At 40.3% G+C, this 25,370-nt stretch overlaps 1 protein-coding gene across 1 annotated transcript in view; it reads right to left on the bottom strand.

The window, feature by feature from the left end:
• Window positions 1-1,074: 1,074 nt before the first annotated feature.
• LOC141140830 (calpain-8-like) overlaps window positions 1,075-25,370 on the bottom strand; it is a 93,488-nt gene continuing 69,192 nt past the window's right edge. The window contains exons 11-20 of the mRNA XM_073628337.1: window positions 21,773-21,984; window positions 19,532-19,568; window positions 17,033-17,098; window positions 14,977-15,034; window positions 12,082-12,146; window positions 9,932-10,000; window positions 9,730-9,808; window positions 7,783-7,899; window positions 3,916-3,974; window positions 1,075-1,401 (exon numbers count right to left, since the gene is read on the bottom strand). Of these exons, the coding sequence (XP_073484438.1) occupies window positions 1,378-1,401; window positions 3,916-3,974; window positions 7,783-7,899; window positions 9,730-9,808; window positions 9,932-10,000; window positions 12,082-12,146; window positions 14,977-15,034; window positions 17,033-17,098; window positions 19,532-19,568; window positions 21,773-21,984 (786 nt within the window). The 3' untranslated portion in view covers window positions 1,075-1,377. The remainder of the gene's footprint in view (window positions 1,402-3,915; window positions 3,975-7,782; window positions 7,900-9,729; window positions 9,809-9,931; window positions 10,001-12,081; window positions 12,147-14,976; window positions 15,035-17,032; window positions 17,099-19,531; window positions 19,569-21,772; window positions 21,985-25,370) is intronic.

Here is a 25,370-nt window from a genome sequence, read left to right as displayed (position 1 = left end):
CATACAAATTGTATGTTTTCCTTTCTTTCTTCATTAGACAAATAGTTGATTATACATTCTCCTATCCAATACCCCTGACGAAGGGCTTGAACCAGAAATGCGTTGGGTACCGAAGAGTTTTTTTCAGAATTTGGAGATTTACAATAATACAATTTGTATGCTCGCAACAAATTCACTATGTGTTTTTCTTGTCCATTGTTTTGTCTTGGTTTTAACTGATCATCACATGTGTGATTGATCTAATTTTATATATATATATATATATATATATATATATATATATATATATATATATATATATATATCTCAATAAATGCTTTTTTACCATATTATAGTGGTGTTGTTGCCGTTAAAATCCCACACAGGGGGGGATTCCTTTTTTCTGATTTTGCATTGAAGTCAATGGGAGGCGATTTTGCACTGAAGTCAATGGGATGCAGTTTTGCATTGAAGTCAATAGGATGCTATTTTGCATCGCACTAAATAGGAGGCGTTTTTGCATTGAAGTCAATAGGATGCGATTTTGCATTGAAGTCAATAGGATGCGATTTTGCATTGAAGTCAATGGAATGTGCTTTTGCATTGAAGTCAATGGGATGCAATTTTGCATTGAAGTCACGCTGCATGCCATTATCAGCACCTTTTTTTTCTATTGGCAAAACCCTATTTTCGGCCGAAAATTTTTGGCGGCCGGTATATCGCCACATCTCTATTTAGCACGTTTTCTTTAAATGCAACAGACATGTCCAGTGTGAATGAGCCCCAAGGGGCAGCAAGGGAAACAGAAAATTAACAACTAAGCACTGTTTTGCAGCATTCCTTTGTCAAGTGATTACTGTCCAATAGCAGTGATCAACAGCTGGGAAATGAGTGTCCACCTACAAAGCAATGCATTGTGACTATGGCTGTTAATGATGTGGTCTCAGAAGGTGAATGCATGCACATCATGTGAGTACACAGTCCACGGCATAAGCCCTCCTAGGGGCAGACACAGATCTGTGCTTGCAGAAGTATAAAAGAATTCAAAATGGATTTGTTGCCAACGTTATTGATATTAAAAAAAGAGACGTAGGACAGGGCCCATGACAGGTTTATTAGCATTTCTTCATCATACAAGTACTGGCATAAACTCACACCAAGCCAAGTGGTCATCAAAGGACAGCATATTGCAATCATACAAGCTATCTCAACCTCTGTTACAGTAAATAATTTTTAGTTGAACCAACAGGCAGAAATGTAAACTTCTAGTTTAGGGTGGAACTCTGACAGCTTTGATCATTTACACAAATGGCATGTCTTTTGACATATGATCATTAAAAAAGTTGCAAAGATATTTAAATCATCAAAAAGGCACATCTGTTCCGTCCACGATGTCTTCTAAACCACGGTAGAACAGATCCACTGTAGAAATAAGAGAAGTCACAATTAGCAAAATTAGGGTCAGAAGTGTGACATAGAGACTGTCACCTTTTCAGTTCTTATTCTCTTCCAATAATATGCTGCAAAAGATGTAGTGTATTCTGGAAGGATGTAAAAGCGGGACTTCACTCTCTTATTAACATTGACTATTTTTAATCCTTGTGCTGCTACCATTAGTAAATAGACAGGAAGGTATCTTATATTTACTTGCTTTCAACTATTTTTTTTTTTTTTTACAATTTGTAACGAAATGTCCCACACTCCGATTGAGTGCTTTCGTCATATACCGCTTCCTCCCAGTCTGAATATAGATATCAGATATTCCAACCGCTGCTAACAACAAACAAGGCAATACTCGTTTGGTTGCTGAACATGAACTGTTTATTAGAACAAGAATACAGTCTTATATACAGTTGAAGAGGAGGTTCCCCCCTCCTGCTCATATTTCTCTAACAATGCATCTGTAACCAGAAACATAAATTAACATGAGCTAATTATCTAATCATTTACCCAGACTTGGCCCTTTCAGGGTAGACTTGCCGTCTCCTCACTCACAACTTACAATACACATAAGTATAAACACATCCCCCAATAGTTTGTTAGGAGACAAATGCGTGTTAATGAGCACAAGCTATTACTATCACTATTGGGTGAAAGACCCGGGATTTCCAGATCTCATTAATTAGCATTCCTTTCACATACATCTGTTCACTGAGTCCCAAGCCGCAGAGACCATCATGGCCTCCTTAATAATGCCCTTTTGCATTACATAACAGAATATCTTCCTAAATGCTTGTAGCTCCCTCAAATGCCAGGGCCCATAATTAGTAGGCAAGAGGATAGCATTCAGTCCCCTCCAAAAGCCTCTGTCCCGAGTGAGTCTGTCACACAATTCTTCAGTTATTTCCTGCTTTCCAGGTCTAGGCAAATTAAGTCATACATCCCAGAAACTAAACTAAGCGCAGACAGATTCCTGGCTATATTTTTCGTGTACAGTAAAAGAACAAAAGTGTAATATACTGTTTTGCAGCTTACAAGTCCTTAGATGTGGCGACTGAATCCGTTTTTTTTTTCAGTCTTTTTTCTCTTTGTGTTCTGGTGATCCTGCCAGTAATACACTTCCTGTCCTAAGGCAACAAAGCTTATTAACTGTACTGTAATTCTAGAGGAGCATAGTTAGTTGCCAACAATTTTTTCGGGACATTTCCGGTATTTAGACCCTTGTCCGGATCGTACCGTGTCTTGAGAAATTTTACAAGAGGCGGAGCCCTGGTGGCTGCTCCATTTCTATTGGCAACCACTTTCATTGCCACTCAGGCTCTGCCTCTTTTTTCTAGGTCTTCTGTAAATGGCGTGGAGACCAAATCACTGATACAGAGCAGCATGGACTAGCTGTATCTGTGGTGACAAAAGTGCGCTGTATCTTGGTGACAAGCTGTATCTGTGGTGAGAAGCGCGCTGCATCTGCGGTGACAAGCTACATCTGTGGTGACAAGCTGCATCTGTGGTGACAAGCTGCATCTGTGGTGACGAATGCTCTGTATCTATGGTGACAAGTGACATGCTGTATCTGTGGTGACAAGTGAGCCAAGCTGCATCTGGTGGCAGGCGACGTGGCAAGGGGCACACTCAGGGCTCAAACTGATTCTGCATTATGGTGAGTTGAACTATTTAGTTTTATATTACAATGTATTAATAGAAATAATGAGCTTCAGTCATCCTGACACCATACCAACCATGGTGTCGTGGTGATTGAATCGCCAACATCAGGTGTTTGGAGTATCTTTATCTGCTTTATCTACCTTCTTTCTTCCCTTCCTTCTCTCTTCTTCTTCCCTCCCTAGCTCTTTCTCTCTTTCTTTCTCCCTCCATCCCTCTCTTCCTTCTCCCCCTCAGCCCTCTTTCATCTCAGACTCTAACCACACACCCTTTAAGCCACGGCCAATATTCAGTTTAGACCACGCCCATTTTTTGCCACAGGGTGCTGCGCGCGCCGTATTTTTCCACCCCCCCCCGCTACACCATGCCTAATAAGACTCCGCCTACAGACAAAAAAGTGTCCCTATACATTTTTGGAGAATGTTGGCCACTATGGAGCAGCATCCTTGTCACCTTAGACTGTTCACTCCTGATTTGGAGTACAGAACAGTTCCCTGTTTCCTCATCTCCAGATTACATAGGGGGAAATGTTCTTTAGTCGAGAAGGAGTGATAACACTGTTTGAGATTTCAATGCAGCAAAAGGTACAATTGTCAGCTCGCTACAGGAAGTTAGGAGCTCACTGGATTTTTAGCAGATTAACAGGTATTTTGTGTACCTGTGTATTTTTTTGAGGAAATGTGCATGTGCTAGAGAGATGTACTTAATTTATATATTAATTTATTAATATTTTTTTTTTATTTTGCCCACACATCCAGATAGATGCCTACTAGACCCGTAACCAGTTTATGAAGAAAACAGAAAAAAATAGTATGCTTTCAATAAGATTTATCATACCTCAGGTAAGGTCAGATCAATGGTTCCGCTTTTATTCGTGTCCAAAAGATTAAACATTTCTGGAAGAGAACAAATAAATGCATTTTATTTAGTATAAGATCATTGCATAGAGCCACTGGCCTTTGATGTGTGCTGTCAGTGTCCTGGATCACATTAAATTGGTTGTAAACCCTCGTGTTTTTTCACCTTAATGCATCCTATGCATTAAGGTGAAAAAACACCTGGCAGTCACACCCGGTCACACCTGGCCCCCCAACCCCCCCCCTGTTTTACTTACCTGAGCCCCTTCATCTCTTCGGCGGGGACGTGCTGTCCCTCTCACCACGGGGTCCCGACTCTTGATTGGATAGATTGATAGCAGCGCAGCCATTGGCTCCCGCTGCTGTCAATCTAATCCAATGACGCGGGCGCCTGGGCCGAGTCCGGCATTCATGTCCGTGGACGCAAATGCTAGACTCTGGAGCGCGCCTGGTCCACAAGGTAACCCCCTTGGGAGAGCACTTCTCCTAGGGGGTTATCTGATGCGGGGAGGAGCCGCGAGAGCCGCTGGGGGGCCCCAGAAGAGGATGTTGGGGGCCACTCTGTGCAAAACGAGCTGCACAGTGGAGGTAAGTATGATATGTTTGTTATTTAAAAAAAACAAAAAAACGATCCTTTACAATCACGTTGAAGTAGACCCTGAAGCCTAGTACACATGGGCCAAATGTCGGACGACATCGGCCGGTTCAATAAAAACCAGCCAACATACGGCCCCGTGTGTATGACAGCCAGTCCGATCAATAAAAACGGTTCAATAAAAAAAGCCGTTCAATAAAAACCAGCCAACATACGGCCCCGTGTGTATGGCAGCTGGTCCGATCTATAAAAACGGTTCAATAAAAACCAGCCAACATACGGCCTCGTGTGTATGGCAGCTGGTCCGATCTATAAAAACGGTTCAATAAAAAAAGACGTTCAATAAAAACCAGCCAACATATGGCTCGTGTGTATGGCAGCTTCTATTGTTCGAGTATGCTGGAAAATCAGCAGCTGACCGGCTCCAGATCAGCGCTGACCATAGTGTTCTGGGGGGGGGGTTCCTCTGTCAGAAAGCAATAACACAGCAGGGGAGATCCCTGTACCAACATCGGATTGTTATTACAGCGGCTCTGACCAGAGCTGTCAGGTTTTTTTTCGTTCAACTTACTGGGTTGAACAAATAAAAATTAGTAGTGTGTATTAGGCTTGAGACTCAGATTCATCAACCAGTTCTGTAAGTGCTGATAACCTCTTTTAAACCACCAACACCCCTCTATTCCTAGAACGGTCTTACTGCAAATCAAATCAATCTCCGGACACATTGTACAAGCATCACTATTATCAGCAGATAGCTCCCTAGAATGGGGATCAGCTGTGCAAGCATGGTCAGAGGAAAGAATATTTGGGAAGATTGTAGTAGGCCGTGTTCATAAGAGCAAGGTAAGTAACTTTTGTTCAGGGTGCTGTACAGGCACGATAAACACCTGACAGGTGTTCTAATCATCTCCACTCTGTCCAAAACAAAAGTTTTGCCTTTACTTATACTTTAAGCTGGCCATAGATGGATTCAAATTTTGCAGGTTTTGGAGGTACTGGACGAATTTGGTTCCCTGTAGTTGTTCCCGCTCAACGGATGTCAATCTAACAACGTTTGTCGAATAGGAATGTTGGAAATTGTTTGTTGATCAGCAGCTGCAGTCAATCACCTGCAGCCGCTGATCAATATAATCTTACAGCAGAGGAGTCCCGCTATCAGAATACAGTGGCACAGTAGGGAGGATTCCTCCAACCACCTTGCTTATGTGGATGGGGGAATCAGTTTTTTTTTTTTCGATCAGCCCTCTGGCTAATCAAAAAAAATAACAAATCACCTATGTGCAGCCTAACCTGCAGTATTAAACCTAAAATCAAACATTTATTATATTGCAGCTTACCAATTGTTGGATGTGATGGCGGCATTAGTTTTCTTTTTTTAGGCTTTGTTTCTTTTATTTTCACCTGGTAAGTCTGTTGTTTTTCAACAGAACAAGCTGTTGTGCAGATGTAGCAGTTAGGGGGTTGAAACAAAACATCTACCACTGAGAGGGGTGCTTACAATGATCAGCTTATTTATGTAAAAACCTTATCCCAAAAGGAGCAAAACAGTTTGCTGTAACTACTTAAAAAGTTTTATTTGGAGTTTGGCTTCAATTTGTTAGTGCATCTAAATCTGCTAGTGCATCTAACATTTCCCTCCCCCAGATTGAGAATGATGTGTCCAAGGGTGTCTATTTTGTTCCTTCATCCAGAGTGGGGGCACTCTTATACAGCAGGTGTGTTAATGGCCAGATCAAAATAAAAAAGGGGAAAAGCCATAAAAAAAGAAAACCAATGCAACCACCACATCCAAGCATTGGTAAACTGCTATATATTATTTTTTTGGTTTGGGGTTTATTACGGCTTTAACCCCCTAACCTTTGACCCCACATTAACAATATCCTAAGCGCATCTGCTGCCTAAAGCCTTAGTCCTGCTCCAAAATGTAAAAGTCCTTAGGCTGCTTTCATACTGAAAGCGCCGGCCATTAGCGGTAGAGCGCCGTTTGTTTTAGCGCGTGAAAGGAGTCTCAAAGCGATTGTAAAGAATTGTTTTTTTTCCTATAAAAATAGTACCGTATATACTCGAGTATAAGCAGAGTTTTTCAGCACATTTTTTTGTGCTGAAAATGCCCCCCTCAGCTTATACTCGAGTCAAGTACTTTTCTGCAGCAGAGAATGACATTTTCGGTACCGACTTTGGGGCCCCGTATCTCGAGTAACGGGGCCCCAAAGTCGGTTCGGAAAATGTCATTCTCTGCTGCAGAAAAGTGCTTGACCTTTTCTGAATCGACTTTGGGGCCCCGTATCTCTGGGCCACTTGGTGCTAGGAACCCTAGCTTTGGATATGTTGTAGTGCTCGTTCCACTTGGTTTGCACACCAAATTTGGGGTTCCTAGCACCAAGTGGCCCCGAAATACGGGACCCCAAAGTTGGTCAACTGTGTCTATCTGCAGCAATGTCATTTTGGGACCCTTTGGGTCCAGAGACCCCAAATTTTGGCTGCAGCTAGGGGGCATCTAGGAAGCCTTAACTACCGAGTTTGAAGTTCGGGGGACCTATGGCTGCAAATGGGCACAGTGAGGCTGCAGATGGGCATTGTTGACCGTCTTTTTCCACTTACAGTTGCTGCACATTTCTCACCCTAGGCTTATACTCGAGTCAATAAGTTTTCCCAGTTTTTTGTGGTAAAATTAGGTGCCTCGGCTTTTATTTGGGTCGGCTTATACTCGGGTATATACGGTAAACATGTTATACTTACCTGCTCTGTTGCAGTGGATTTGCACAGAGCAGCCAGGATCCTCTTCTTTTTGGGTGCCTCTTCTGTGATCCTGGCCTCTCCCTTCTGTTCAGTGCCCCCACAGCAAGCAGGTTGCTGTGGGGGCACCCAAGCCAGGTCACAGCTCCCTGTGTCCATTCAGACACAAAGCCCTGACCCAGCTCCAACCCCTCTCTTCCCTGATTGGCTAGCCGACTTTGATTGACAGCAATGGGAGCCAATGACACTGCTGCTGTGTCTCAGCCAATCAGGAAGGTGAATCTCGAACGGCTGAGACACTTGTGGACATCGTTGGACAGAGATGGGGCTCAGGTAAGTATTGGGAGGCTGCTGCACACAGAAGGCTTTTTATCTTCATGCATAGAATACATTAAGTTGAAAAACCTTCTGCCTTTACAACCCCTTTAAATATCAGCACTATAAAATGAGTGCGCTGTGTAATGTGTAATGTCTGCGGGTTCATCAGAGTTTTTGGTTTGCTGATCGCTCACTTACTGAACAAAGTCTCCAGACGTATCATGCAGGCAACAAATGCATCAAAGTGTACAGTCAGGTCGTTGGAAGCGTAGCGCTGAGCGATGCTTTGCTGGATCTGGTTGTTAAGATTAAACCCTGGAAGAAAACAATGTCAATGATTATTTTTAGCCATCATTGCTGTATCTTCTGTTATTGAGATAATATAAAGTGGACTTAGTGTGCATGCTAATGAGTCTTTTAGGTATTTATGGGCTCTCATAGAGATCCAGAGAGAATAGACATCCAGAGTCCCTATTTGCTTCCTGGGCTAAGATACCAGCTCAGAGATGGCACAACCATGTGAATCCTGGTGCATGTCCAACTCTTGGCTGACAAATTTCTGACACAGATCAGCCCCTGCTGCACCCTCTGACCTTGGGACTTGCTGTCAAGTTATAATGTTGCAGTCTGATCACTGTGGAAGAAAAAACATGCACAAATGGACAGAGCACTAGACCAAAAGATAAGAGAGACCAAATTAATTTATCAGTTTGCACTAAAAAAAACCATCTAATGCATTGCAGGGGTCAACCCCCCCCCCCTTCATCAGGGCTTGAGGCCTGGTTCACACCTATGCGTTTTTTAGTGCTTTTTGCAGAAACGCACTACAATTCATTTAACATGGGTTCCTATGGGATACGTTCACATCCATGCTTTTTTCAGCCGCTGCATTTTTGGAAAGGGCCAGGGACTTTTTTAAATGCAAAACGGTGCATTTTTGGTTCAATAGACTTTAATGGAGAAGCTGCGGAAAAGCATGTCATGGATTTTGCCACAATTTGCATTTTTTAATCTGTCCAACAACTAATTGGCCAAAAAAAACCCCAAAAGCATAAAAAATGCAAAAGTAAAAACACGTCAAAAATGTGTGTGCAGAAACGCAAAGCGCACCGCATAAAGGATTGCAGACAGCATAGGTGTGAACTAGGCCTTAGTTAAAATAAGAACCTTGAATGGACTGAAAATAGAGCTTTTTTCCTGTGTGAATCTGTGCAGGGAAGCTAAGTGCTAGATCTTTTGGTCTGGCGCGCCTTCCATTTGTACATGTTTCTGGTAACCTGCTGGTGTACCCACTGGAGGGTAGCCTTGTCTGTTGTGAGCATCCTAACCTGAGCCAGTGAGCTCTTCAAATATTACGCCCTCCCGCTACTTTGTATAAACTCACATCTCCTGAGGTAGTTACCTTGCGGGCGCGCTCCCGAGTCCAGAATTTGTGACCATAGACACGAATGCCAGACTCGGTCCCGCCCCCCAGCGCCCGCATCATTGGATATGATTGACAGCAGTGGGAGCCAATGGCTGCGCTGCTATCAATCTATCTAATCAAGAGCTGGGACCCCGTGGAGAGCGGGACAGCGCATCCCCGCCGAGGAGATGAAGGGGCTCAGGTAAGTAAAATGGGGAGCTGGGGGGCCGGTGACTGCCAGGTGTTTTTTCACCTTAATGGATCGGATCCATTAAGGTGAAAAAAGAGGAGGGTTTACAACCCCTTTAATCCTGCCTGTCTGCAGCAGACGGATGACATTATCTTAGTCTAGGCAAAGTCACTGGAGTGTATCTCAAGGTCAGAATTTCAATCATAAAAGGTAGAGCTTTTCTGAATAATTATAAAGGTTCTCTTTAGTGATTCATTTTGCCATCTAGTATCTTTTCACCAGGAGCTTTCGACTTCATATACCACATCACACCTCTCTAAGACCCTTCAGACCGCATGGTATTAATCCTCTTCTTCACAAAAGATGGTTCTCTTGCTTTTTAGCTTTTGACTATATTCTTGCAGGAACAGACACCCTTATATCTGATTGGAACAAAAACAACATACAAATAGGGCAAATGATCTCTTTCACCATGCTTAAGAGGGAGAAGAAAGGCCCAACTTTGTAAGGACCTCTTACATCAATTATCAATAAAACAGATATAAGTTACCTGCATTGTGTAATGCCATCCTCATTTCATGGGCATCCATGGTGCCTGATCTGTCACTGTCTGCTTTAATAAAGATATCCTGTATGCAGATTACATTTAAAGGGAATGTATAAGTGTTTTTGCATATGTTTACTTTGTTATGTCCAAGACTAAAATCACAGCAATATTATATATTAAATGTATAGCAGGAACAGTAAGTTACCACATATTTCTGTATCTTCATCCAGAGGGTTCTAAATTCTACCAGACTCAGCGTTCCAGTGCCATCCATCTTAACAGATTTAAGTCAAGGAATTGTTTTATTAATCATGTTTCATAATAGAACTTCCTGAACTGATTATTTCCCAAGAAAACCACCTGAACTGGAATTTGCACCAAAACCAGCTGATCGTCAGAAAGTAGATGTTCGGTGTGGAAAGCCAATCCACCCAGGAAAACCAAAGTACTCCTCTGGGTACAGATGAAGGGGCGTTCCGAGACCCTTTACTAGTTTACTTCCTGTCTATCATTTATAGGTGTTGAGGGTAGACTTTAGGGTAGTTTTTTTTTTTAAAGGGCAGCTTAGGGTAGTTAATTTTAATGTTCTCAGTGTTTGATTTTTTCCCATTTTGTGTGTGTTTTAATTGCCATTTGTAGAGTGTCACTTTGCATTTTTTATTTTAGGCTTTGTGTTTTTTCCTTTCTACAAAAAAAGTTAAATAGGAAGGTTAATGAGAGACCATTTTGACTTCAATGCATTTCACCAAAATGTGAAATTTTGCCAAAATCTCCTACTTTTCAGTGAATATTTGGGAAATGAAAACTCCTGAATTGACTTATCCTTACAGACCAGATTTTAACAAGTGAGTATGACCCAGGGAATATCCTCCTTTTACTGATTGACAAGGGACACAAGGAAAACAGGGTTAGATTCCCCACCCCTGATGATGTACAGTGACCGGTTCTGTTGAAAGAAACCCCCCATCTTTTGGTCATCATCTTCACCATGTTACTTTGTTGCTTTATCAGATCCTTCAGGAAACACCCAATACTTCCAGGAACGAGGAAGCATATCTCCTTCTCTGTGGTAGCAGTACTCAGGCCTGAGTGGCCAATCACCAGGCCCAAACACTGTCACATGAGGGATGATCTCTGTTTAAGCTTCAATACCATCCAGCATTGAGCTTATACATGGTATGGACTTCTAGCTGAAATGAAGAACAGAGTGGCAGGGGAGCAAAGGTGAGTATTACTGGGGGTGCTCTTTCATGAGAACCTTCAACTTTGCCGTCCCCGCAACCGTCCCCGCTGGGAGAAGACAGTGATAACTGCAAAAGAATCTGGCAGGATGGTTGTACCCAAGTTAATTGATCAACTTGGTACATTCAGCCTGCCCATTAGCAGGTCGAATCTAGGCCGGTTCCTGCTGAACTGGACGAGAGTCAAACGGTGTATGGTCAGCCTTATTAAATCAGACCCTGAGGGTATGTGTAATATGGAATGCTGCTCTGTGCAACTGAACTGCAGTGTGACCACGATTATTTTTTAACACAATAATGAAAACCTCTCTGTCAACAAAGGGTTCCAAAAATTGTTATCAGTTTAAGAATTGTTTCCTGGTTTTGGTCAATCGAATGCCCACGGCCACTGTACATGCACAAAATACATAACTAAAGTTGGCCATAGATGGATAGAATTTCAAACAAACATTGTTAAGAAAAGTCTTAGGAAAATTCTTACAAATATTATCAAAGCATTCATTTCTAAAGATATTGTTTGCTTTTAACAATTGATTTTACATAAGAGCAAAAAAACATTCAAATAGCTGCACTCCAAAAATAGTCATTTCCTTTACTGAAGTTACAGTCCGTACAAAAACAGATTAATTTTGCAAACTGCTAACATGTTTCACACCACTCTTACTGGTGCTTAATCATAGCCTAATTGATTTTAGAATGAATGGACTTTACCAAACAAAAAAAACACAAGTAATGTTAGATATTTGTTCTTTCTACAGAAATTTTCCCTCCTGCGCCTTCCAATTTTCTTGTATTGTGGTAAAAAAAAATGAACGTTGATTTGACCCAAAAATTATTAGAAAAATTAACAAGCTTTCTTAGAACCTTCTTCTCCTAAGATTTTGCACTCAAACTTCTACCCATCTATGGCCAGCTTTTTGGTCAAAGGCAACTAAAGAGTTTTTCGGAGATCATAGAGAATTGCAACAACATTGGAGTTACAGATCAATTGATTGTTGCCATTTTGACATTTTAAAGAATTGAAATTTGGCCAAGCTTGTGAGCCTACTGCAGCTTTTCCAAAATGACAGCCTTTGTCTGACATATCTGCAACATACGGTCACAGAAAAGATACATCCATGAGGGAGATCATCTCTCTGCACGTTGCCATTGTAAATCCACTGGACTTTAAATCTGTTCCTAAAAAGAGAAGAAAAAAAAATCACACATTGCCATCTGGCTTTTGAAAGTGCTGTAACAAGGGCTAATGCCGCGTACACACGAGCGGACTTTACGGCAGACTTTGCCCGGTGGACGGGATTTCGTCGGACAATTCGATCGTGTGTGGGCTCCAGCGGACTTTGTTTTCTCAAAAGTTGGACGGACTTAGATTTGAAACATGTTTTAAATCTATCCGTTGAACTCGAGTCCGGTCGAAAAGTCCGCTCATCTGTATGCTAGTTCGACGGACAAAAAGCCACGCTAGGGCAGCTATTGGCTACTGGCTATGAACTTCCTTGTTTTAGTCCGGTCGTACATCATCACGTATGAATTCAACGGACTTTGGTGGATTGTGTGTAGGCAAGTCCGTTCATTCGGAAAGTCCGTCATAAAGTCCATCGAAAAGTCCGCCGTAAAGTCCGCTCGTGTGTATGCGGCATAAGGTGTATCTAAACCCAATAACTAAATTGTAATATACTTCAGCTTATAAGTCCTTAGATGTTGTGGCTGCGTTCATTTTCGTTTTTCAGGCTACTAAGAACATTTTCAGCAGGCAAAAAATAAAGACAAAAAAACTAACCTAGCCACCATACCTTAGGACTGGTAAGCTGCAATATATTATTTTTTGAGTTTAGATACACTTTAAAAGTGAGCACTGTAGCATACTGGATATAAAAAAAAAACCCTACGGAGTTCAGATCTGTGTGTAAAGGTCATTAAAACTTCTCTTGGGGATGCAAAATATCAAAAATGCAGCTCTAGCTGCAATATTTACTTCCTCTCTCATGCTGTCCCCCACAGTAATTCCTTTCTGCCATTAGATGCCCTCAGTCTGGCCATCAGCAAAGTGTAACATTTTGCAAAGGAGGAATTTATGACTCAGGCTGTAACCTTGTAATAAATCTATTGCACAGTCTCACTGCTCTTGTTTTGTAGGGGTGAGCTCTAGTTTTGTTCTAAACACAATTCCAGGTTTTTTGCTTGTTTAACAGGAACATAATCTCATATATAGTAGCAGTAATGCTACAGCTTTCTTTCTGTCAATGGTTGTTGTGGAAGCTCCCGGCACTTGTTGCGTCCTTAGCAACCAGTGACATCATCCAGCCCCATTAATTTACTGGCCAGAATTTTAAAAATATACATTTCTTTGCTTTGGTACATGTTACCCAGGCCAGTGCCCAGCCCTTTCATGCCATGTGTTTGACAATCCCCTGCATATTGGCCTAGATATGGTCAGTTATGGTTTTTAACATTTGGCTTCAATGAGGTTTGCATTCGGCACCTGCACTTCAGTAAATCTTACTGAACCTGCACTATACCAAACCCAGGTACATCAGGTTCATCCCTACTGTTTAGCTTTGCTTTGCCCTGCAAACAGGAATGATACATTCTACCTAGATTGTCTTTATGTAGAGCAACAATTCTTTTTTTCAGATCCCCAGAGAGTTCTTTGCCATGAGGTGAGATGTTGAACTTCCAGTAACCAGTATGAGAGGGTGAGAGCGATAACACCAAATTTAACACACCTGCTCCCCATTCACACCTGAGACCTTATAACACTAATGAGTCACATGAAACCGGGGAGGGAAAATGGCTAATTGAGCCAATTTTGGACAGTTTCACTTAGAGGTGTACTCACTTTTGTTGCCAGCGGTATAGACATTAATGGCTGTATGTTGATTTATTTTGAGGGGACAGCAAATTTACACTGTTATACAAGCTGTACACTCACTACTTTACATTGTGAGGGGTGTATTAACTTTTGTGAGATATTATGAAAGCTATTTAAGTGATATCTAATATCAACAATTGTTAAAGTGGTTGTAAACGCTGTTACTCCACTTGTACCTACAGGTAAGCCTATAATAAGGCTTACCTGTAGGTACTGTAAATATCTCCTAAACTTGCACCATTTAGGAGATATTCACTATATACGCTGTTGCCGACGTCATATGCGCATGCGCACCAAAGAAACGGGTCGCTGCCATTTTTTCAGGGCCCGTGCCGTGACCAGTGGCTCCCACACACATGTGTGAGAATGACGTTACCGCTCCGGCCAATTGTGGCGCCAGAGCCCGCGAATCCGGAGGTAACTCCGGTGAAAGTTGTCATCCATGGAAGCGGAGTGCGGGCGGCACTGCAGGGAATCGTTCTAAGGTAAGTATTTCATAATGAGCTAGTATGAGATGCATACTAGCTCATAATGCTTTTTGTCTTGCAAGTTTATTTTTTCTGTTTTTTTTTTTCGGAGGTTTACAACCTCTTAAGGCAGATTGATTGAAAAAAACTTTGCTCCCCCTAGTGGCTAATCTACAAATCTCTATATTCAATAGAATAAAATATGATAAAATGGAATAAGGAAAAAAATATGAAAGAGCAAGTACGGAAACATATGAAGGTCATACAAAAAATGCTGTACTCTTTCGATCAAGTTTTTATTACTGACTTTGACCTCAAGACAAGAAATGAGAGGTGGGGGAGGTGGGTGGTGTCACATGGACAGGAAGACACAGGCAGCAATAAAAAAAAAAAAATGTAAGAATGTCCAACCCTTTCTCACTATAATAAAATGTGTTTCTGCCTCTTTCCCCATTGGAGAAAGTGAATTCATGTAATTGAAATCTCTCCAATGGAACACAGATGGCAATAAAAACCTGACAGATGCTCTAATCTTTCCCTACTTCACTGAAATCAAAAGAATGGACCTTTAAAAGTAGAAACCGCAGTAATAACTTGAAATAACAAGCTCACTAAAACTCTCTGTATTTTCCCTTTAAAATCATTCATTTGGTACAAAAGATAAACTTACTTCTGGCCAGAAGTTTGTTGAGAATTGCCTGAATATCCTTGGCATTGATTTCTCCTTTCTACAAAATAGATAAGAACCAGTAAGCAATGATATAAAAGACATCAACAGGCAATGTAAAGAATGAAGTACAAAAACCTAAATGTAATAGCAACATACTGTATAATCTTTTCTTCTGGACAGTACAGTAAGATCCTTGATTGGATATTATAGGTTATTACCCTCTCTAGCCAGGCAAACTGTGATAAGCAAAGTGCCAAAACCAGCAAATTATAATATGTGCATTGCTAATATAAAGCGGAACTCTGGGTATAAATAAAATATCAAAAGTTAGTTCTCTATCCCCCCAGCTGGTGCAGAATATAATGCTCCTTTTACTAGGGGTTGATGTGATACAGATGAATACTTGCCTTTCTCCGTGCCCCTGTCATTCTCCCAATTCCAAAATGTTGGCGAGCACGCCCAAAACATCCTATGCAATCTAGGACACATGGGGGGAGATTTGATGGAGAGTGCAAAATATGTTGCAGCTGTGCATAGAAACCAATCAGCTTCCAGGTTTTATTGTCAAAACTTAATTGAACAAGCTGAAGTTAGAAGCTGATTGGCTACCATGCACAGTTTTCTGAGTGCACCAGTTTTAGTAAATCTGCCCCCTGATGACTGCTGGTCCTACATTGCTGATGTCGGCAAGAGGGGCAGCGACAAGACCAACAATATGACAGGCTTCATGGGGACTGGTCGTCACAACTAGAACCAGTGGGAAGACTACAGGACCATGGATAAAGATAAGTTTTCTTCTGTGTTAGATTATCCCCTGAGTAAAACAAGCATTCTTGCGGAAACATGAAAAATACAGTGTTAATATGACCTGTAGTCTTGGAGCCATACCTAGCTTTACTTTTCAGGTCTATCCCAAATCACCTCTTTATTAAATCTACATGAAATATTTTAACATCTCTGGTCTGTGAGAGTTCACAGACCTACAACTACAAGATCCATGTATTTCTCCATAGATGCTGTACTTCTTCTTTGGAAGCAGATTTCTTGGTATACATAATATATACTTATGATAGACTGAAGCTTCCCACACAGGGGCTCAGTTGATGTAAAGCAAAATCAAATTCTTCTGCAAATCTTTAAACAAATCTTTGAAATGGACATGGGCCTATGCTCAAAGTTTGGGTCCACTTTAAACAATCAGGGAGGCATTAGGGACATTTGTTAGGGGTATAGGAGTCAATATAAACATATCTGACTGTTTTCTTCCATTCCAGATCATGTATTCTAAACTAGGCAATTGCTTTTGTGGCTTCCAGCAGTACTGCACCGGAGGATCTTTATTGACTTCAACTGTGAACCTACAGCATGTCACAGACATAACGCAGAACTGTATTACAAAATCTCTCTGTTACCATGAACAGCTGAGTTAAATCTGGTTCTAATATAGGGTTGACTCCTGTCCAGAATTCAACTGGACAGTCCAAGTTTTGAATCATGTGTCCGGGTTTCCGCCCGCCTGAAACCCGGACACATAATTCAGACAGGGCTGTGGTTCCCCAAGTAACCGAGATTGTCACACACAAATCTGTTTCCGTCCAGGAGATGTGGGCAGCTGTCTGGGGCTAGGTTGGGCATCACTGAAGGGTGGGGCAATGATGTCAGCAAGAACAATTTGGCCACACCCACTGTTCGCTGCAGCGTGGTCTGCGTGTCACTTTAGTGCTCTCCTTGTGGCACCCAAATGTTTCCCAGGTCCTATAGTGTTTACTGCAAAAAAAAGAAAAAAAAATTGCCCTGTGCTGCAAATATGTTAAGGTTTGGCTTGAACAAAAGGTGGCAACCTTATTCTAATACCAAGGCCTACCCTTCCTAATTCCTCCTTAATTTCTTAAAGTGGACCTAGTGTTTGATTTTGGTTCCAATTTAAGTAAGGCAACATATTTATATATGAATGAGTGAGGTTCTTGGTTCTGTAGCACTAGCCTCACCTACAAAACACTACATTTCCTTTACTGTCTCTCACTCTATTCTATTAAAAGTACTGAAATTCGCTTACACCCCCTGCCAGTTTGTCGAAAATATTCTTGAAGTCGGCAGGCACATCTTTGTCGGATACTTGAGGCTGAGGGGAAAGAAGAAATGGTTATTCCATGATGTTGCTTGCATTTTGGGGTGGGGGAGCAAATTTAGCTCTTAACAATAAATTTTCTTTTATTTTGTACAGACATTACCATGTAATTACCATTTTTTAATGTCTCAGTTGTCTTCTCTTTTACCCTTTTATACATTTATGTAATGCAATTTTATTTGTCTCTAATCATTTTTATGAGGTATTATTCCTTAAAATATAAAAACAAAAATAATTTTGCACTGGGGAAGATTTTAACACATAAAAGCAGACTACACCAAAATCTGTGATACCAAATTAGTACATAAATAAATAGTGTGGTGGTGTTTAATACAATGTGATAAAAAATATACCGTACTTAATGTGCCTAAAACGCTAAAATAAATGAATGATCAAAATCTCAACTCCTAAAGTGCAAAAATATGAAATAAATGCACATTTACATTTCATAAAAAATACACCAACATAATAAAATTAGTGTGTTAAAAAAAACAATATTCAAATCCTATAAACAAATAATAAGGGGACGAGGAGTGACAGGAAGACATCCTGGTTATTTCAAACCTGCTGTTGACCATTTAATACGGTCCACACTATCTGGTAAGGATCCAACCTTATCCTTTATCACGGATGATATCACTGTGGTGATTAGCATTGGATGTAACAACTATCTATTTCTTGGATCGCTTCTATTTATTGGATGAAAGCAGTATTCACTTGCACTTGGATATGGGACTATACACCTTATATTTTTTTTGAATGTTGCACATTAATTACCAATTTGTAAATTCATGAATTGGGACTTATTATTTGTTTAAAGCATTTGAATATTGTTTTTTCAACACTAATTTATTTAATTGTGCCTTTATTTATTATGAAATGTAAATTGGCTTTTAGTTCACATTTTGCACTTTATGAATTGAGATTGTTATCATTCATTTATATTAGCGTTTTATGCATGGTATATTTTCTATACGCGCCACACTATTTAATTTATTCCTTAAAATATTTCTGAACCATTATATAATGGTTCCAGGCTTCCAATTTGTCATAAAAATATTATAAAATTCAGCCATCTGGACTTCTTTTGTCTTTGTGGCTTCCTTTGTAAGGCCTCATGCACACTGTATATGCTATTGATGCTTCATTCCCCTACAGGAGTTTATCAGCAGCAAACACACAGTAAAAAGCCACATTATGCATGCGTGTTAACGCACGTTCCTGCATCTGATGTTACTACATTCTGTTGGACAGAATTCTGGCCATTAGAATGCATTAATGCAAGAACGTGCCTAGCATTAACACGTGTTAGTGCTCGGTAATTAGCATTAATTCACGTGAAGGAGCTTTTGAGTGTTTTTTATGGTTAAAAGCTCCTCTCGTCTCCAGATGGGTTTTTTTCTGCCACTTAACTCCCGGGTTTAATAACACCTAAAAACGCCTATAGCCTGCATTGACACAGGGAGGTTGATTTACTAAAGGCAAATCCACTGTGCAAGTGCACTTGGAAGTGCAGGGGAAGATGAGGGGAAGATCTGAAATAAGGGGAAGCTCTGCTGATTTTTAACATCCAATCATGTACAAGCAAAAATGCTGTTTTTTTATTTTCCTTGCATGTCCCACTCAGATCTACAGCGACTGCACTTCCAAGTGCACTTGTAGTGCAAAGTGGATTTACCTTTAGTAAATAAACCACAGTCTAACATGGAGGGGTGAAAAACAAAAAGCTCAGAGGCCTATAGAAGAAGCTTTTTTGAGCTGCAGTGTGCATGTGGCCTTAGGGCTATAATGAACAGGCAATGTTCTGTTGTTATAAACACCAACCCGTCTAGCACCTCAAACATCTCACTGCAAACCACCCTCCATGGCCACAAGCTTCTGTGAAAAACAAGGCAGCTCATGATCCTCTCCCCAGGATCAGCTGCTAATCAGAACCGTTGTGTCTATTCCTTGGGGATAGTGGTGGAGAGAGAGTAAATCAGCATGTGGAACCAGTAAGAACTGCAGCGGACCCAGGAGATCGACACTTCCAGAAGTGTCAGTTTTCCAGCTAACTTAGAATGTCTCAGAATCCAAGCGGTGTTTGGTGGCTTGGGAGGGGGGGGGGGGGGTAAGTATTTAAACTCTTCTTTTACATGGATAGATTGCCTAGGTAACTTATGTATAGCAACACACTTAACTTTTACTGTAAATGGGGTTTCAACTTTAGACTGGAAGAAGACCTCTGTATGGAACCACAAGAAAGCCGGGGTCCCCCCCACCCCCATTTAGTACTAATGCATTCCTTTAGCTAGAATGTTTTAGGCAGATGCGAATTTCTACTGCTGCAAAACCAAAGCTGAAATTCAAAATCACAGCTCAGAAAGCTATAGAATAATGACACTGTATCATTTAACAAAATATATTCTGGGCTAAATATGCCCTTACCTCATAAGGATTTCCTTTTGCCACATCTCCAACTTCCCTGGGAGGAAGAAAACACAAACAAAAAAAAAATTAACATTAAAGTGATACTAAAGTCTTGTTTTTCATTTGTTTAAAAATAACAAGCATTTTATACTTACCTGCTTTGTGAAATGGTTTTGCACAGAGCAGCATAGATCCTCTTCTTCTCGGGTCCCTCGCTTGAGTGCCCCCACAGCAAGCAGCTTAATATGGGGGGCACCTGAGCAGAGCTGCTGATGTGTGTGTCCATTCAGACACTGAGCCATGGCTCGGCTCCACCACCTCTGTCTCCTCACTGACTTTGATTGATAGCAGTGAGAGCTAATGGCGCCGGCTGTGTGTCTCAGCCATACAGGAAGGAGAGTCCCGGACAGCCGAGTCTCTTGTGCAACATCACCAAATGGAGATGGGCCCAGGTAAGTTTTAGAGGAGCTGAGGGGGGCTGCTGCACACAGAACCTTTTGCCTTAAAAAACACTTTAAAAGGCAAACTATTATGGTTTTGGGTCAAGTTTATTTGATTTTTAAGCCCATATTTTTAATGCCAAGCTTTTACAGCAGGAATGCAGGAGAATGCTATTTCGGCACCTCCAGCACTGAATGTATGTAATGGCAAGAGTTGCCAGGGTGTGCTGGAGGGTCTTATTGAAGCTGGCTGCTGGGGGATCTATTGTCACTGGGGGAATCTATTTTTGCAGTTGGGAGGGGGGGGGGTGTTATGTTGCTGGGGGGTCAATTGTGGTTGGGAGGGATCTACTGTTTAGATATTGTATTTTTTTAAATCTATAACTAGGATATATTGTAGATTTTTTTTATTCTTCAACTAGGATATATTGTTGTTTTTTATTATTAGGATATAGTGTTGTTATTTTATTATTATTTAACTAGGATATATTGTATTAAAAAAAAAAAAATCTTTATTTAAAAAATGACATGAGCAATACAATTCATAATCAAATCAATGGTGGCAACATCCCAGAAGCAGCTGAGAAAGAAGAAAGAGGCTAGTAATTACAACAAAGCCATATGTTCAGAAAAACAGAGAGCTGTGATAAAAGAACAACCAGACAGGGTTTACTGCCGCTTTAAAATGTTTGTTACCCTAAAAAAAAAAATAAATAAATAATACGGATCCTGTCCCTTTAAAGCTTAAATAACAGCACAGTACTTGTGCTGTATAATTTGGCCCTCTGTAACACCTGAAATACCTGGCTGATCCTAGTTCTGCCCTCCCCCCTGTAAACTGACCACGGTTTATCATGGCAGTTGAGCCTTGACACCGTGGTCAGTTTACGTGCCTCTGTCATCTGCAGCTCTCTGTCCTCTACCCCATCCTCTGCCCTCTCCCTGCTTGTCAGCTAGTGAGTGTCCACCCCTCCACTCCTGCTGAAATAACTTTTACTTTTTGTACAATCCTCTCTGTTTTCTAATGCTAGGTGCCCCTGTGTACATGCTTTATAGAAAAATGCAGTCTATACCTGATTTCAGAGTGCCGCTTGGTGCTCACGTGACCAGCTGCTTCTCTCCTCCTCCCCTCCCGTCTGATGTTAGTGGGGGGTTCTCAGCCCCTCCCTCTGCAGCTGTCAGATCGAGAGAGGGGAGAAGCAGCCGGTCACGTGAGTGCTGAGCGGCACTCGTAAATAAGGTATAGAAGGCATTTTTTTTTTTTATAAAGCATGTACACAGGGGTACATAGCATTAGAAAACAGAGAGGATTATATAAAGTGAGCAGAGTGGTGTAACAACCACTTTAAGGCTCCGTTCACACATAGGTGTTTTGAAATCGCGGTTCTGACCGCGATTCAAACCGCCTATGTGTGAACAGAGCCTAATAGAACACCAGCCCAAAAAAGTGCTTTCAATGCTGTATGTTTCCCCATTAAAGAGATCTTATACGCTTGACCACTATCACAGGGACTAGAAGTAGGGTGATATCTCCCTGTGATGACAAACAAAGCTATAAAAAGCCAACAGATACTCTCTTTTTCAAAAATTAAAACGTTTTGACAGGAGTCTTTGAAAGACAAATCACAATTTAGAAAACACTACTCTGCCATGTGACCACTGGCACTGATCCCTGGCTAGAAATGTTCTGTGGCCCTTACTGCCTGTACCGGCCTAATCAGATCATGTACAATCATTTATTTTATTTTAGTAATGTTGGTGGAATGAAGGGTAAGAACTCCTGCCATGGTAAGTCGTATGACCTGTCACTTATACTTACAAGGATTTGGCAGCTTTTTCAGAGAAGACACGCAGGCAGAAGTCTCCAGTTTTAAAAGGTTCAAAAGTGGAGGGTACAATGAGATAATCCCCCACGGGTAACTTCAAGCGCTTAGAGACTTCCCGCATGTTGATGTAGGTGTCAGATCGAGCAGCGGAGGGATTCCTCTGGAAAAAATCCTTGCCAAAGTGGACATCTGTTTGGTCCTGAGACTAAGAAAGACAAAACAAGATTTTAAAGTGTATCTGAAACCAAAAACCTACATTTTGGATAGGGGAACAAATCCCTGTCACTTTTTTTTCTGTGTCTCTTTGGGCAGATTTTCTTTTTCTTTCTGCCCTGGAGACACAAAAGGTATAGAAAGGAAACTTCTCAATAGTGAGGGAAATCCTCACTTAGACAGCTGTCACAGGAACAGTTGCTCTCATTGAAAATTTCCACTTTTACTCCTATCCTGTGCCAACTGTACAATTTTAGATTTGTATAACTCTTTGTACTGATGACAGTGGTCACCAGGACAAATAGAATAGCTGAATCAACCCAGCAGAGACAAAGACAGCAATAAAAAGAAGTAGTCTGCTGTAGACATGTGCACTGGCATAAAATATGTTCGTTTTCATTCCATTCGTTTTTTTGGGGGTTTTTTTCGTTTTTGGGTCATTCATTATGATCGCAATTTGTAAATTCGAAAATCTGAAAAAAGAAAGAAAATGCGAAAGAATAACTAACTAATAATAACTTACTATTAAATTATAGGTATTGGAGTTTTAAAATTTGGCTGTTAGTAAACGTAACGAAAACGAATTTATCTGAAGTAACGAATTATCCAAAATAATGAATACTGCATCTAAACGAATAGAATGTAACAAATTAATAATAATAATTAACAATAATAATAATAATAAAAACTTGTTATTATTATTATTGTTTTTATTAATTCGTTCTGTTCCATTTGTTTAGATACGGCATTCGTTATTTCGGATAATTCGTAAATTCGGATAAATTCTTATTCGTTATGTTCACTAACAGCCAAATTTGAAAGGAAATTCCAATACCTATAATTTAATAGTTAGTTATTAGTTCGAAAATTTGAAAGAATAACTAACTAATAATAACTAACTATTAAATTATAGGTATTGGAATTTTCTTTAAAATTTGGCTGTTAGTGATCGTAACGAATACGAATTTATCCGAAGTTACGAATTACCCGAAAAAACGAATGCCGCATCTAAACAAATGGAACGGAACAAATTATTAAATAATAATAATAAAACGTTTTTATTATTATTATTGTTATTTATTATTATTATTAATTTGTTATGTTCCATTCATTTAGATACGGCATTCGTTATTTTGGATAATTCGTAAATTCGGATAAATTCGTATTCGTTACGTTCACTAACAGCCAAATTTGAAAGGAAATTCCAATACCTAGAATTTAATAGTTAGTTATTATTAGTTAGTTATTCTTTCGAATTTTCTAACTAACTAATAATAACTAACTATTAAATTATAGGTATTGGAATTTCCTTTCAAATTTGGCTGTTAGTGAACGTAACGAATACGAATTTATCCGAATTTACGAATTATCCAAAATAACGAATGCCGTATCTAAATGAATGGAACATAACAAATTAATAATAATAATAAATAACAATAATAATAATAATAATAATAAAAACGTTTTATTATTATTATTATTATTTAATAATTTGTTCCGTTCCATTTGTTTAGATGCGGCATTCGTTATTTCGGGTAATTCGTAACTTTGGATAAATTCGTATTCGTTACGTTCACTAACAGCCAAATTTTAAAGGATATTCCAATACCTATAATTTAATAGTTAGTTATTATTAGTTAGTTATTCTTTCAAATTTTCTAACTAACTAATTATTAAATTATAGGTATTTAATAATAATAATAGCTACTTATTATTCCAGGTTTTTGAATTTCCGAATATTCAGGAAAAATTTGTTAAACTGGTTTTCGTTAATTTGGATATTTTCCAATTAACGAATTGGATGAAATTCGTTAAAGAAACAAATTTGGAACAAAACGAATTACACATGTCTATTCTGCTGTTCCCAAGCCCTGTAAGCTGGGTCACCTCTTTGGCTATCGTGTGCCGAAACCAGGGCAGGGGCTCGTCTTTGTTCCTAAACTATCCATGGATCCAAGGAAGTAACCAGCAGCACAATGTGGAATCCTTGTAAGTAAAACTTTATTGTTCTCAAAAAGCAACATAAATGCCCTGATGCTGAAACTCAAAATGGAACGCATTATGCGCACGTATATGTTTTCTAATTCAATGGTGTAACCGGGGGCCTAAAAATGTTATTTTTGTTTCTAACAAGTTCCCTGTCATAGGCGTGCACAGGGGGTGTGCCAGGTGTGCCTAGGCTCACCCTAACCACTATGTGCATTGTCAATTCCACCTACTTATCAGGCTTCCCTCCCCCTTGTCGCCCTGCAGTGCTGCTGGCTTCCGTCCTCTCCTCTCCCCTCGGCTGCTGCGGGGGATGTTTCAAATTAGAGAGCAGAGGAAGGGGCTATTAAATTGTTCCTTTTCTAAATGAACACAGTGAACACACTCACTCACTGTGTTCATTCATGACTGAAGCATAGTAAACTGTTTACTATGCTTCAGTTTGTGAATGAACATGAAGTCGCTCAGCACAGAGCACTCCCCCGTGTAGCTGGGGCTGCAGAGAAAGACATGTGTGTTTGAACTTTGGGGTGTACACCCTAATGCAATGGACTTCGCACACCTATGGTCCCTGAAGTCATGATGACATTGCTGATATTACCTTCTATTATACTGACATCCACTAAACATAACAATTCAACAAAAAATGTGAACTGTAATTTCAGCTTCACATGGTACAGATTTCAAAATAATGAAACAACTTATTCTGATGAGAACTGGAAGAATTCCATCATAAGCACCAGCAACACACATTTCTCCCATTGTTATTTAAATGCAAAGTGTGGGGTGGTAGTTGGAATGGCATCAAAGTCAATGTACCTCTTTTGGAACCTGCAAGAAAAAGTGTGATATCAATCAGTAATGGATAATGTTACTATAGACAACAGTCAACTTTCCAAGGTTCAATACAATTTTAAAGGAGGGATGGACACCCCCCCCCCCCCCAATTCTACAAAATTATACAATTTCCTTAACCAGCATTCCTTTTTGCTAAACTAGCAGCTGAACTTCAGACAAAACAGCTTCTATTGAAATATATTCTATATATTTTCTAAAGCCGCGTACACATGGGTGGACTTTTCGACCGGACTGGTCCGACGGACTTTTGACGGACTTCCGACTGACTTTTTAACAAACGGACTTGCCTACACACGATCACACCAAAGTCCAACGGATTCGTACGTGATGACGTACACCGGACTAAAATAAGGAAGTTGATAGCCCGTAGCCAATAGCTGCCCTAGCGTCGGTTTTTGTCCGTCGGACTAGCATACAGACGAGCGGATTTCTGGGTCCGGCGGAGTTACGACGTAAAGATTTGAAGCATGTTACAAATCTAAAGTCTGTCAGGCTTTCGACAGAAAAAGTCAGCTAAAGGTCCAATGAAGCCCA

Source organism: Aquarana catesbeiana, linkage group LG04 (genome assembly GCF_042186555.1).
Source record: "Aquarana catesbeiana isolate 2022-GZ linkage group LG04, ASM4218655v1, whole genome shotgun sequence".
NCBI lineage: Eukaryota > Metazoa > Chordata > Amphibia > Anura > Ranidae > Aquarana > Aquarana catesbeiana.
The sequence above is the reverse complement of the archived record's forward strand: the minus strand, read 5'-3'. Positions and strand labels throughout refer to the sequence as shown.